This window comes from Zeus faber (genome assembly GCF_960531495.2).
Source record: "Zeus faber genome assembly, chromosome: 13".
NCBI lineage: Eukaryota > Metazoa > Chordata > Actinopteri > Zeiformes > Zeidae > Zeus > Zeus faber.
Window position 1 is genome coordinate 5,427,988 of NC_137198.1, and position 14,161 is coordinate 5,442,148.

Below are 14,161 nucleotides of genomic sequence, written 5' to 3' on the forward strand. Positions count from 1 at the left end.
TAGCTGTGCGGTGTCGGAACGCGGATGAGGCTGCCGTCCCGCTCGGCCCGCGAGGATCCTTCAAGCCCAGCTCAGTGCACTCCACACTCAATTTCATTATTCGTTAATGGAGAGAGAGAGAGAGAGAGAGACCACTTTTCTGGGGGGGGATGGGATCCCATCAATCACGTCACACGCGACACATTAAGCTCACCGATTTCCGCCAAAGGAACAGCTCGTTCGGAGCGACGGCCCGACCCCGTGGCGGGTTTGGGGTCGACGCTGACATGCGGCGCGTGTCCGCGGGGAGACTGACCGCTTTCGTCAATCTCCAACAGGCGTGCAGCGCCGACGGGCCCCGCGCCGACAGGCCCCGCGCTTCGGGACGCGCTGCACTGAACGGCCTCCTCAGCGGTTTCAGAGGCTCCTAATCAGACGCCGAGGGCTTGGACCGGTCCTCGGTTGAGCCAAGGGGGTCGATGGCGCAGTCTGCTGTTTACGCCCTGACTTTATCAGTCAGGCACCAGGCGTGACGCCGCGCGTTGCTTCGGCCTTGACTTCTGGCCGCAGTTCCTGTCCGGGGGCTTATCCGCGCCCGGCAGCCGCTCATTGTTTGATTCGGGTTTTGTCTGGATTTCAGGTTTCCAAGGTGGACGAAACGCCCAACCCCATCCTTTGAGTTCCTTTCTCTTTCTTTCTTCTTCTTTTTTTTTTTTTTTTTTTTCTTAAATGAAAAGGCAGATGGATGCGGCTGTGAATGAACCTGAAACGCGGGTTGGAGCACCGGACCGAGGCGACGTAGCGGAGGAGAATGAAAGGGCGGGCGTCGGTCGGGCGTGGCGCAGCGCCCTGTGCGGCCAGGCGTGGGGGAGGTACAGCTGGAGACAGAATTGATCGGCCTGCGGAGTCAGAGAGAGCCTCCGGCGGGGCGGCGGGAGGGGGGCGGTGGAGGAGTGTCCGTCCTCCAGGACCGACCGCATCAGCATCAGCGTCAGCATCTGTATCGGCAGCGCAGGGCCGCGGGGGGGGGGGCGGATATCTGACATGATGCGGCTTAACATGCGCAGGACGGGGAGGCGCGAGGGGGGGTGGGGGGGTCGCCCCGGCAACAAACGGCGTCCGATTCGCCCCGCTCCCAAATTTCCCGCCGCGTGAGCATCCGAGGTGGCGCGCGGACAAAAGGCCTGAGTGTCTCGTCGTGATTCAAAGGGACGTCCCGGCACCGCTCTGGCCCCTCCGACCCGAACAAATATGGCGGCTTAGAGGCTCCGGGGGGGGGCCCCCTTCGGTCCCTCCTGGGGGGGCTCGGGGGGACCCGAACGAAGCCCCCCCCCCGCACCGCGGACGCCGAGGCGGGATTGATTCCTCGTGCGGGAGACGGACGGGGCGGGAAATCAGAGTCTCGGTGAGCGGTCGCCCTGAGGAGCGGGAAGAGAAACCCTCGTGAGCATGCGCCAGAGCAGGGGTTCCCAAACACTGGTCTGCACCCGCCACCTGGCCTGGGGGGGGGGTGCTACGTCGCAGGCCAGCGCTGCATTACACTATTTGTCGAATGTTTTTTTTATACCTCCATCTGGTGCATCGAGCACATTCAGTATATTCTGTATATATTGTATTTCTGGGCTGTTTCTGTGTCTGCTGAGCTTATTGCTCCGTGCCGCCGCCTGTTTGCACCGCGGTACAATGCACCGACTGTCACCGACTCGGTATAAAATGTTCTCCGGCCGGCGTCATCGCCTCCGCCCCCAATGCCCTGCGGGTCCCCGGAGACAAAAAAAAAAAAAGACATTGGGACCCGATACGGGGGTTCCCGACACTCCTGCAGATGCGCCCCCCCCCCTCCGCTCCACATCAAAAGGCAATTCTCAACACCCGCCCAGATTGATGCGCCGCGCTCCCCCCTCGGCTGCGGGGGATTTTAAAGCGGCACGGTGAGGGCCCGTGTCCCGAGGTGACTCCAGGAAACACGAGACCGCCGCACGAGCAGCCGACCCTGCAGCACCAAACCTCCCTGACTAATCGTCCCGGGCTCCGACTGCGGATCCCTGGCGGGCAGAGGGGGAGCGGGGGAGAGGGGCGGGATTTGTTAAAAGGCAGGAGGAAATGGAGGGATTAATAGATGGCAAAACGAAATAACCAGAGAGGCACAAATTGCGCAAGGACGTGAAAAGGGAGCGTGATGTGGGGAAACACACGCGCACGCCGAAGACTTGACCCTGGAGTGGGGATGCACACAGTCTAACATCTGATACCAGCATCAGCCCCCAAACACTCTGATGCCGAAACCTGAAACCAAAACCTACCAACGCAACGTGACGTGATTGAACTGACTTCCTGTTTCTTTATTATTATTCCCTCCCCCCCACGATTTTCTATGCAAAATTCATCCTCAAAGCTGAAAGTCTGTGCAACCCCGACGTCGAGTGCTACAGGGCTCAGGCACCGAGGAGGCGGGAGAGGAGGGAAACGCGTCGTTCACCCAGTGCACAACACACATCATCGAACCAGGAAGGAAGGAATCTCTTGTCTGTCTGTCTGTCTGTCTGTCTGTCTGTCTGTCCTTCGATTACACCGCTCATCCGATCTACCTCACACTCGATGGGTGTATCGCCGGGGACCCCCGGGGGGCGCGCAGAGTCCAATTTTGTGCAATTTGGACACGCAACACGCGTAATATTAATGAACAACACGTGCCCGCTCAGCTCTGTGCAGCGGCGGGGCGGGGCTCCAGGGCTCTGCGACTGAGCAGTGAGTCTTTTCCCGGTGTACGACTTAGCGGCAGTTTCAGCGGGTTTTCGAACCTGAGACCAGAGAAGGTGCGCGGCCCCGCCCCCTGCACCAACCCAAATACATAGTGATTCATGGGTTAATGAGAAGAGATTGCACACTGGTACAAAATACCAATATTTCCTGCTGATAGATTTGGAATAAAGGGTCAACAGGAAGTCACGTACCCTTGCCCCAGCCTCCACCAGCTAAAATCCAAAAGAATTTTAGAATTGGGGGCAAGGTTTTCCGCCTCCAGAGCTTGCAGATGCAACCCCCCCGGAGCGCCTGGTGTTCCTCCTTCAGATTTTTAAAAACGCGGTCTTTGCAGTGAGGAAGAATTAAGCAAAGGACCCGTCCTCACGCCCACCACGCCCCGGTCCAGAGCACACAGGAAGAGCCGGGGGCAGCCGGCGCGGGAGGCGGTGCCGTGTCAGCGAACATCCTTCGACTGCCACAGGTTTGAGCGCCCGAATCAGGTCGGAGCACCGTGTCGACCGGGTCCACGCTCGGGACACCGATCAATAACGGAGCTTCTCCGATCCACCGGCGGGTTTTGGGATTATCAGTTCGATTCCCCGCCCGAGGAGTGAGTTCGGTCCGAAGCAGGATGTGCCATCAATAGTTGACTAGTCGAGCGGATTAAAAGTGTGCGTGCAGACCTTTAGCTGTAAATTCACATTTAATGATGATTTTACACTATCATTCATCAAACTGAATCATAAATGGCCCCGGGGCCTTACAGCTGGGATGTCTATCATTTATACATAGCGCTTGTACCGGTGGGGTTGTTGTCATTTTGAATTATGATACACATTTCAGAGTCGACTTTCTTGTTTGCATATTTCATTTTAGATTGACACCATTTAGTTTTTAGCAAATTTCTCAAGCTATTGTTTTCCTAGAGTCAAATACATTTGCCAGGCATTGTGGGTTTTTTTTTTTTGTTTTTTTTTCTAAATCTGTGCTTTTTGTATTCACCAACTACAGTAGTCCAGAGGTTGTTTTGACTGTAAACTGACTAGTTGACTATTAAAATGTGGAGCCCATCAATCTGTTGCCCTGGGTAGCAACGTCATACACTGAATAATAATCCTACAGAATTAAGACTCGACACAGTGCATCAAATGTCTGAAGGACATGTCTTTTTTTTTTGTTGTTGTGGATGGCTGGCTACTGAGCACCGGGGGCGGCGGCCGGGCAGAACATTGATGCCTTGCTCAAGGACAGTGTCACAACACAGATGTTAGGCGGTGTGGATCGCTCCAACCGAGGGCTTTGCTGTGTTGTTATTCACTTTGATTTTGACCGAATGGTAGACAGCAATATAAATATATATTAAAAAAGGACACCACACACACACACTTCAGATTAACTGGGCTAGTTAGTGCTTTTCTTCACAAATGCACTAGTGAGCTAAGTCTGACTGCAATGCATTTCACATAATGCAGTAAGTTTTAAAACACAGTGTAAAAGACGCATATGGGGAGGCATAATATGCATTCAAGCAAAAATCCCTGCCCTCCATCTGTCTCGAAAGGAAAATAATATTCTGTTCCCATTAGTAATATATTCCCCCATTCGATTCCACCCGGGGGTCATTAAAAGCACCATCATGGAAACTCTGCAGTCACACTGGACCTGCGGGGTTTTGGAGACGCCTGATAAACGATCAGGACATCCACAAAGATCCAGGCAGGGTGCACCCTCGGGTGTGGGGTGCTTGGTGTCGGCCCTCTGCAGGGGGGCGGCCGGGCGCCGGGGGGAGGCGTCCGGCCGGGCGCAGGCCACACCGCGCACCGGCTCCGCGGGGGACCGGCAGGTGGACCTGACAAAATGACAGCTCGCCCTTTAAAGTTCGGCCGGGCGACGGGCTGCCGGCGCGGCGCCCCGCACTCACCTCGGGATGCAGTTGGGGGACGATCCGTCAACCTCCCAGGTCGCGAACAGGTTCATGGGCACCGGTCTGTTGAGAGCCCCGCTTCCCGGGAAGCTCAGCCGGCCGCCCCGCTCCGCCATGCCGAGGAAAACCGCGGAGCCGCTGCTTTGTCTGCTTGTTTACCGTCCCGCCGCTGTGGATCCGGGGGCTGTTGTTGTTGTTCGCCGTTCGTTGTCTCCCCCCCCCCCGCCCCCCCCGAAACGATTCACATTAGGGCCGTTTGCACCGCGGCGGTCCTGCACATTTCTCCCGCTTCCTTCGTCCCCTGCTGGAGCTCCGCTGCGGAATGAGGAGCGGAGCGGAGCGGGCTGCTGCTGCTACCGCCCCCCAGGAAGCACGTCATCACAGCGCCCAGAGGTCCCGGCGGCACCCAGCTCCCCCGCAGGGAGGAGGAGGAGGAGGAAGGGCTGGGGGCTGATCTGACGGGGGGGGTCCGGGTCGGTGTCCCGGGGCTCCGACCCCCGAGACCCGCAGAGCGCCACACGCCGTTCGCGACTAAATGACTCGCGTCCGGAGGCACCGTGACGCGCGAGCGACTCTTTCACTCGGAAATCTGGGAAAAAAATAACAATTTAAGAAACCCGAGGACATGACAGTCCAATGCAGTGAATAAAAGACGCAGGCATTTGGCATAATTCGAATTTAATGTTCACCTTGCACCAAAATAAACATTCAAGTGAGTTATTTTTGCGGTGCAGACTCTGCATTTCTCCGCCAAAACATATCTTCGGGTGAATTGGCCTTCAACATCCTCCGGGATGCGCAGCTCGCACTGCTCCGCCTGAACGAACTCATTTTGACACGACCGAACGACGCGAGTTCGTCGCCCCGCCGCCGGTGTCGTCCATTCGGCGCACCTGAAGGGCGGACCACACAGGAGACGCGCCCACGCGGCGGCGACACTGACCCTTAACCGCGGTCCAGCGTCTCGATGCGCCGTCAGCGTCCTCTGCCACTGGGGCGCAGCGGCAGGTGCAGCTTCCGACGTCCCATCGAAGCCGAGCCCACACCGCCACCACGTGGAGCGCGAACCAGCGGTATCTGACCCTCCCATGGGCCGCAACAGAGACAGACAGGGGCTCGACTGCGCCGCCCTTCAAAATGATATTCAAGTTTATTGAATAAAACCGAGTTTACATGTGACATTAAATCTAGTTTTACATTTGTTTTGATTATAGAAAGCTGCATTTTGAGTTCCAGTTCTGAACCCGGCTCCTTCACCCACCCGTCCCTTATAAGTGTCGCATATTAATGATGGCAGAAAACGGTGTTCCTTCTTTTTAATAAAACATCTCAGTTCACATGAAGATATCGATTGGGGTTTCTTTTTTTTTTTTTATTATTCGTAGAAATGAGAGATCGCATCATTGAGCAGATATTCCCGACCGCAATGCAACAAACAGAAAAAAAGACATTTGACATCTTCGCTTTACACACAGTCACCGCAGGACTAAAATGAAAATAAGGCTCTAAAATGTAAAGGAACTTCAGTCTGCAGCCTCGCGGCAGCTCCAAAACGCTGTGGAGTCAAGACATTCCCAGAAACGGTGGCAAGTCGACTGAAATTCAAAAGGAAACGTGATCGTGCGAACGAAGCGTTTCTCTCGCCGCCGGACGCGGTTGCCTCTCAAGGAGCGGATTCACAGTATCACGGCGACGCCCAGAAGAGGCGCGACAGAAACACACGGAATAACCATATGTGTGTGTGTGTGTGTGTGTGTGTGTGTGTGTGTGTGTGTGTGTGTGTGTGTGTGTGTGTGTGTGTCGGGGGGCGACGCCGTGATTTCCCTCTGGGGAGGATCGAATAAAAGGTCGCCGCTTGAGATCCAACCGTCAGCAGTTTTCGTGGACAGCCGCCCAAACGCCGGCTCAAAAAAACCCTCCTAAAATATTGACATCGTAAGAAAACACAGAACATTCTACATGTTTTGTGGCAATCCGTGTCCCACCAAAATGAAGGGATGACAAAAAAAAAAAAAAAAAGGGGGCAAAAATATGAATTAGCAACAAAAAGAAAAGATCTTACGTTTGGACGCACATCCAAAAACATCTAAGGATAAAAGAAAGGCTTCCTGCAGACGACGGCCGCTGCTGGTCCGAACAGGACCAACTGTTTGAAAGAAGACCACGCCCCCGCGGGAAATGACACGGACACCGCGAGGCCGGCGTTCGCAGCTCTGGCCTCGTCACACGTCAGTCCGTTAGGAGGCGGGCGGGGCTCAGTGTTGGCTCTCCGCCGACGCCGAGCGGGACCTGGAGCGGGACCTGGAGCGGGACCGGGACCTGGAGCGGGACCGGGAGCGGGACTGCTTGTTCTGGACCGGAGCGGGCGAACGAGAGCGGGACTTGGAGCGAGACTTGGAGCGGGACTTGGAGCGCGACGGGGAGCGGGAGGGGGAGCGGGCGGCGGCCTTGGCCCCGCCCGCAGGCTTCCTCTCCGGGGTGCGGCTGGGGGACCTGGAGCGGCTCCTGGAGCGGTTGCGGCTCCTGGAGCGGCTCTTGGAGCGGGAGTAGCTGCGGGACCGGGAGCGGCTCTTGCTTTGGCTGGAGAGAGAGAGAGAGAGACGGGGCCGAGAGAGTTTTTAACAAATAAAATAAACACGTACTTTATGAAACTCAACAACAGATTGAACGGCTAAACAGGAAAATGATCAATATCAGGATGGTTATTGATCTGATCTCACCTCCTCCTGCGATCCTCAAAGATCTTCAGCTTGCGCCCGTTCAGATCTGTGCCATCGAGCTTGGAGATGGCGTTCTTCATGTCACTGCGAGAGGCAAACTCAACCACCCTGAGGGCGAGAAAGTTAAAAAATAAAATAAAAACATTTGACACCGTGTCATCAAGTGCATCTTAAAGCTCCTCAAAATGTTTTTTTTTTGTTTTTGTTTTGAGTGACTGTTCAAGTCAACTGTTGTTCTGAAGCAAAAAAGGTGGAAGGAATCTGGTTTAAGGAATGCATCACAATGAGAGCGTTCCAGTCCTCCAGAGTGTCTGCAGGGATCACAATTTAATGTAAAATTTTAATCTTTCATTTATTTAATCTTTTCAAGACAAAGTATAAAAATTTGATTTCAAGGCCGACACCCTGCCAACGCTGCAAAATGCTCATGTTAATTAACTGGCCATGGCAAGACAATGAAGACACCCTGGTTATCATGTTCATGTCATTTGGAATCACACAGCAGCTTCTCATAATTCTTTCTCAATGAACTTCCAGGGACTCTGGAACTCACCCTTCATTTTTGTTAGTCCTGTGAGCGTCCACAAAAGTTACCTCTCCTACTTTTCGCATCAGGTCTTTCAGGTCCTGTTTCAAAGCACAAGTGTAATAATGAGACAAAGGGACAGAGCGTCCGCGAGAGCCTTCTCAAACCTGGAGTGAAAGACAAAGGTAAAAATGGCAAGCAACATGAAAGCAGCAGTCAAACCTGTCACTTTGGTCATCTAATGTTGACCTCACAGCAAAAACAGTAAGTTAGTTTCATTTCAGTGGAGAGGCCTAGGTGGGTAAACAAACATCCACTGAAATGCTTGGTCATTTTGGACAAGTGATGCCTCAACCAAAGAAAGGCTGTTTAAATCCCATTCAGTGGTTGATTGAATTTAGATTTCATTTATTTTTTTAATAATGGCCCAGGGTAACAGGCTAAATAAGATAATATTAAGGCCAAATAAGATACTATGACTGTAGGACTATACTTAAAGCACCAGTATCAGTGTTGTCTACTGTATCTATGGGCCGAGTAAGCACAAGTATGCTGTGTGTAGCATTTCTATAAGTTGTGGTGTATTAAAGTTGTAAAAAAATTATCATTACTGCTAATTTGCATTTCCAGCAAATACACTGCTTTAAACATTAACTTCTCATCCCCAATCCAGTCCTAAAAAAATATGACCTACTCTACTCCCCTTAATTGCCCAACCCCTTACAAACCCAATCACATGAGTTTTATGCTACTTACCATTCCATACCCAGGAAGATAAAAGCATAGAGCCACTTGTCCAAATAGCAAATCGGAACCAATGCAGTGTTAAGCCCTTGAGAAACGACCTCGGCCTTGACTGGGAATCCGGCCTCCACAAGTAAGGAACCACCAGAGACCAAGTAGGGGGAGGGGGTGTGCGCCCAACTCAACACCCCCAGCTCCATCAGCAACAGAAAAAGACCCAAACGGAAGAGGGTAGGGGCTGGGGGAATACAGCTGTCGGGGGGAAGCCAGACCACAGAGCCTCCAGACTGTGGCTACGGACCTCCTAAGGCTACCGTATCCTGCGCTAGACCACTTTCACCCGCTAGGGGGCCCAGCCAAGACTTAGACCAGCGGCAACTGCGTGTAAGGAGAGGCACCAAATGGACACTATTCAGACAAACAACCAGGAGAAGGCGCTATGCACTTGAGAGCCCTCTACTGAGGGCGTGCATGCAACTCCGACCAAAGGAAACCATATCAGAACAGCTGTTAAAAAAACAAACAAAAAAACAGTCAAAGGGTCTCTGTTAGAAAGCCCATCAGAATTAACACTGTTTCTCTGGAAGAAACGGTAAATTTGGACTAAGTAAATTTTATCATAAAAAAGAAAGGAGCTTGCTAGACTGTTTTATAAATTTGTACACCAGAAAGGTTCTACATTTAACAATTTAAGCTGTTCATGAACATTAATTATGCTAGACAAGGTTTCTAAAGGTGAAAATTTGAATACATCATAATATACAATAAAAAATATACAATAATCACTCACCTGCCAGCTGATTCGTGAAGAGAGATTCTCCACAATGAGTCTGTGTTCTGTCCGTACTGGAGGGCCATATCTGAATGTTACGGAAATAATTTCTATTCATTGACTGTATAAAAGCATGGGAAACTAGCATACATACGCACATTAAGTAGAAATGGACTATGACAGCGTTGGATATCTGTCTGACAACAGGCTAAAATAGAATATCTGAGAACATAAAATTCAATTAGGGGGTGGAGGGGGAGGATGCTATGCACTGCTCCACAGATCCAGTCAGTGATCTTTTCTCCAAACAAGGTGCATAAGAACTATAGATGTATTTCATTTACTCCCGTTTCCTGCTGCTTAGCTGCCGAGCAGATCGCCCCTGAAAAAATTCCCGCCGGGGTTTTCACGGCCCGGTGGCAAATGCCCCGCCGCACGGCACGGTCCACGAGCCAGTGGTTGAGAACATCTGCACTAGAGGACATTCCGTCTGTGATGGTCGGGTTTATTTCACACTTTCATCGCCACATCTGTGGAATTACTGGACATTCTGGTCAAAGAGGCAGCACTCTCCCCTGTACAGTGAAACGCATCGCTGCACTCGTGCACCACTGCCGACATCAACTGGATGAACTTATATTGAACTTTTTTGCTCATCACATGTTAATTGATTCGCTTACGTTAGCCAAAACATTTTTCCATCAATTATTTACAAAAAATATATATAAACAATCAAATGGGAATTTCAGCAATAGTTTTTTTTTTTTAATATATTTGAATTCTATTAGAATTTCATTCCTACAGCCACCTGTGCAGTGACGGTTTGCCCAACTCCAATTGCCACTTCCTGTTTGCGCATTGCGCTCTACAGGTAAATTTGGGGAGTGGAACTCTCGAGGAGGCAGATCATTAATAAAAAAAAGTGACACGGTGGGTTCATGGTCCAGCACAAGCTATGGAATGGAATTTGGACCGGTACGTGGATCGGTGACGCCGGTCCGATAACCGCTGAGTGAATGACATCAGAAATAGAGACTCTATAGTAATATAGAGGTTATAATATACTAATATAGAGGTTTTAAGAGTAGGGGCTTCACACGAGAGCCCACCCATTAATTAAACTTCTTGAAAATTTTGAAAATAGGCAGAAACTGTTTTTTTTTTGTAGATTGACATCTGACTTTGAAGCCAATATTGCATTCAACCACATCAAGGGAGATAAATGAGAGCCAACACCAGATGGGGGGGTAAAGCTAGATGTATGCTTGCATTAGTGCTAGGCTGCGCGCCACAAATGACATCCCCAGTCGCCGGTGCCATGGGACTTTGTACCTGTGCGAAGCTGTGGCACAGAGTCGCACACCGCCTAAATTTTGTGACTTGGCGTAAGGAAAATGCGTTCCTCAGTCCAGAATGGAAGAATTGCATTGGAAGCAATGGAAGATCTGCTTTCTGAAATGATAGCCCAAAACCAATCTTCAGCAGACAAGAAATTCCAGGTCTACAAACTTTTTGAGGCAGAGACAAAGTGGCATAGCCAACAGCTAACAGTTTGGTGATTTTATTGTGAATTAACAGGGTCCTTGTAATTTTCTTTTGCAGTTTGCAACTAGAAGGTAAGATTTTTTATTGGTATTTATATGCAGTTTATTTTTGGAGAACCTCGCAATGAGGGAGAATAATTACATTGTGATTTACTATGACTGATTGACTACACTCAGTAAGCAGTCCTTTGTTATAAAATGTTGAGCAGGCCTTGAGTTCAAACATCGTCTCTTGCCTAAGCATGGAACAGGCGGACAAACCACTTCCAACCAACGGACAATGGGGCAATCACAAACACCTCGCATTCTTTGTGGGAGGGTGCTCGCCATCCGCAAAGAACCCTGGGCAAACATGTAATGAGCCCTTCAGGCACCAGTCAACCTGAAATACCAGTTTATACAGGTACCGTAAGAAACAAGAACAAATACACTGGGAAATACTGGGTTACCTGGATCCACTGCTGCGAGACTGGCGCTGATTCCCAAACCTGGGTGAAAAGCGACCCATTCCAGGGCCGCCGCCACCACCTCCCCGTCCCCCTCTCCTGGAGCGAGCATGCTCGATTGTGACCCTGAGAAAGGGGGGAAAAAAAAACAAAAAACCTCATGACGTTGGTTGACTAGTTTTGAGTACTCAGTGTTACCCAGTCTGAAATATTGGGCCAATTTATATGTGAAAGTTATCAGTGTAACTACACCGGGCCTGGGGCGGAGCGCTATTAAATCTGTGTTAATCCCCTGTTGGAGCACTCCACGTTCCATTTATTTCTCACCTGCATGCAGCTACGTGGGCAGAGTTGGGGTTCATAGGACATAATGTGAGACAGTTTAAACAAGATCACCATGTTACATCATTTTCAAACACGTATATAGCAGAATTCATAAAGATACATTTATTTTTCACACTGTTACAAAAGCATTGGTGGAATTTCAGACAAGACCTGTTATCAAACTGTTATTCCTCTTTACTCTACTAAAACGTCATCCCCTCTGGGACGCATCACACGTGGCCGGTGTAGCTGGTAGGTAAAAAAAACCCACTGCGTCAACATGTCTGGTATAGTTCATCGTAAAAGTACAGTCACACCGCCGGCGGTGGTGGTGGTGGTGGTGCAGCGTGAACCCAAGTGGCTCTCGCCCCGTCGCCAGGTTCTCGGGCGTGTCGGCCCAAACGGGACTGACTGTTGTGGGCGCGCCAAACATTCAAACCTCTCCCAATATCCATATTTAATAAACATTACACAGATGGACGGTGCCACTTTTTATTTGATTAGAATAGTGGAGCTGCAAAATAAATCCCTTCTTGAAAAACTGTTACTAGTCTTGCCATGTTTCCCTTAAAATAAAGAATTGTCCTTGTAGGAGGAGGATAAAACGACGTGTTCCTTATTTTATCGGGTTTAAAGGAGGCCTAACCACGAACAAGTACGCGGACGGTCCGGTGTGCGCTTTCCAGGGATCGTGCCATTGAGAGGGCGTCTACCTTCCCTGCTGTCGCCCGGCGCCGCTCATTTGCACAGTAGCAATCAGCTCAACCCCCCCCCCCCCCCGCGAAACACCCGATCGCAGCGCCCGGTGTGGCCGACGTCTCCCGACTTGAGGCTCGCCCAGCTCCGCATTAAGCCACATCCCCCTCCCCCGCCACAAGGGGACGCGGCATCTAGAGGCCCAACGGCCATTTTACCCTGCTTGGCCGTTGACAAACACAAACGAGTGCGGGGAAACACGCGATAGCGGAATCTGATAGTTTTACCGATTATTGAAAGAAAAAAACAAACAAACAAACACAACAAAAAAAAGAGCAATAAATCGCGACCGCGCGGGGTAGTCGACGCCGAGGCGGTCGCGCAGTAGCGCTCAGGACGATACACACCTTTCGCTGCACAGCTCCTTCCCGTTCAGCTCGTACACCGCGTCGTCCGCGTCCCTGTGGTCGTCGAACTCCTGGGGCCACAGAGCACGTGGTTACACACACCCCGCTCGGGGGGAGCCGGGTAACACGTACGTGTGTGTGTGAGTGAGTGTGCGCGTGTGTGTGTGCGGGAAGGAGGGGGCTCAGTCTCACCACGAAGCCGAAGCCGTTCTTCAGGTTGATCTCCCGGATCCGGCCGTAGCCCTTGAAGAACTTCTCCACGTCCCGCTCCCTGGCGTGCGGGCTGAGGCGGCCGATGAACACACGACACCCGCTCATGTTGATCTGCTGCAAAAGCAAGGCGGCCGTGGATTTCAGTTTTAGTTATTATTATTATTTTTTTTAGAGAAATTAAATGTCGCTGCGCGGGGAAAAAAAAGCCGATGTTGATTCGATCACATTTCACGCTTTAAAACCGCCCCGTTGAGTCTACAACGGTGGCTAGTTAGCTCTAGCTTTAGCTTTGGCTCTAGCTTTAGCTCTAGCTCTAGCTTTAGCTTCAGCTCTAGCTTTAGCTTTAGCCGCTCGGACGATTCCCGTCAGCGCGGCGCTCGTCGCAAAAGCGCTAAAAAAACGAACAAAGAGCGTCGATAACTGTTGTGGTTGTACACGACGACGCTCGGCGGCTTCTTTGTCAGCGCCTGGTCGCAGACGACGCCGCGTGTTCACCTTGGTTTTGTTTCGCGGTCTCTGGCTCCGTCGCAGCTCCGCCGAGTCCGCGTCTGGTGCCTGGATCAAAATGGCGACAAAGGGGCAAAGTGCACCCGACGTAGAGCGTTGTGCTGCGTTCACGTCAAATCGGAGAGATAGGAACTACGATTACGACACGGAGACAGTTTAATCACGTGAGAATATTGCGACTACGCGTATATATATAATTTGTAGTTGGTAATGGCAAACAAAAGTTTTTAGAAAATATACATCTATGCGTAAAACAGGTTTGTGAACACAAAAAAAATTATATATATATATGTATATTCTTTTTTTTCAGGGTTTCCACACAAACCGTCGGAGCCGAATCTGGATTACCAGGTGCTTGTGACGTCAGAAACTTTGAACGCCGCCGAAGCAGTTGATTCCCGGGGATCAAGAGATAAGAGATTTAAGCAGAAACCTCGGGGCATTGTCAAGCCAAAACACACATATCAGCAGATAGCTTCACCCGTCTACTCCTATGTGTATCTATCTACCCGTCTGTCTGTCTGTCTGTCTGTCTGTGTGTCTGTGTGTGTGTGTGGCTACTCATCGCGGCTGCTGTAACCCCCACAGACCACCAGGTGCCGCCGTTTCCTCCG

At 51.1% G+C, this 14,161-nt stretch overlaps 2 protein-coding genes across 2 annotated transcripts in view; both read right to left on the reverse strand.

Moving 5' to 3' along the window:
* Positions 1-4,764, reverse strand: part of pacs2 (phosphofurin acidic cluster sorting protein 2) — a gene marked incomplete at its 5' end in the record, with an annotated part of 57,724 nt that extends 52,960 nt beyond the window's left edge. Inside the window, one exon of the mRNA XM_080012711.1 lies at positions 4,646-4,764. Coding sequence (XP_079868837.1) covers positions 4,646-4,764 — 119 coding nt within the window. The remainder of the gene's footprint in view (positions 1-4,645) is intronic.
* Positions 4,765-5,402: 638 nt separating this feature from the next.
* On the reverse strand, positions 5,403-13,601 carry srsf5a (serine and arginine rich splicing factor 5a). Its single transcript, XM_080012452.1, has 8 exons — positions 13,536-13,601; positions 13,020-13,154; positions 12,828-12,898; positions 11,404-11,526; positions 9,429-9,498; positions 7,922-7,995; positions 7,369-7,476; positions 5,403-7,228 (listed from the first exon to the last, which is right to left on the reverse strand). The coding sequence occupies exons 2-8, from the start codon at positions 13,143-13,145 to the stop codon at positions 6,904-6,906; spliced, it is 897 nt and encodes a 298-aa protein (XP_079868578.1). The 5' UTR covers positions 13,146-13,154; positions 13,536-13,601; the 3' UTR covers positions 5,403-6,903.
* Between the last annotated feature and the right edge of the window lie 560 nt (positions 13,602-14,161).

Excerpts from the sequence above, each read along its gene's own strand:
- srsf5a (XM_080012452.1), bottom strand. The coding sequence starts at position 13,145 with ATGAGCGGGTGTCGTGTGTTCATCGGCCGCCTCAGCCCGCACGCCAGG. Across the intron at positions 9,499-11,403 it reads TCTCGCAGCAGTGGATCCAG|ATATGGCCCTCCAGTACGGA; the intron begins GTAACCCAGTAT and ends CGTAACATTCAG. Across the intron at positions 7,229-7,368 it reads TTTGAGGATCGCAGGAGGAG|CCAAAGCAAGAGCCGCTCCC; the intron begins GTGAGATCAGAT and ends CTCTCTCTCCAG.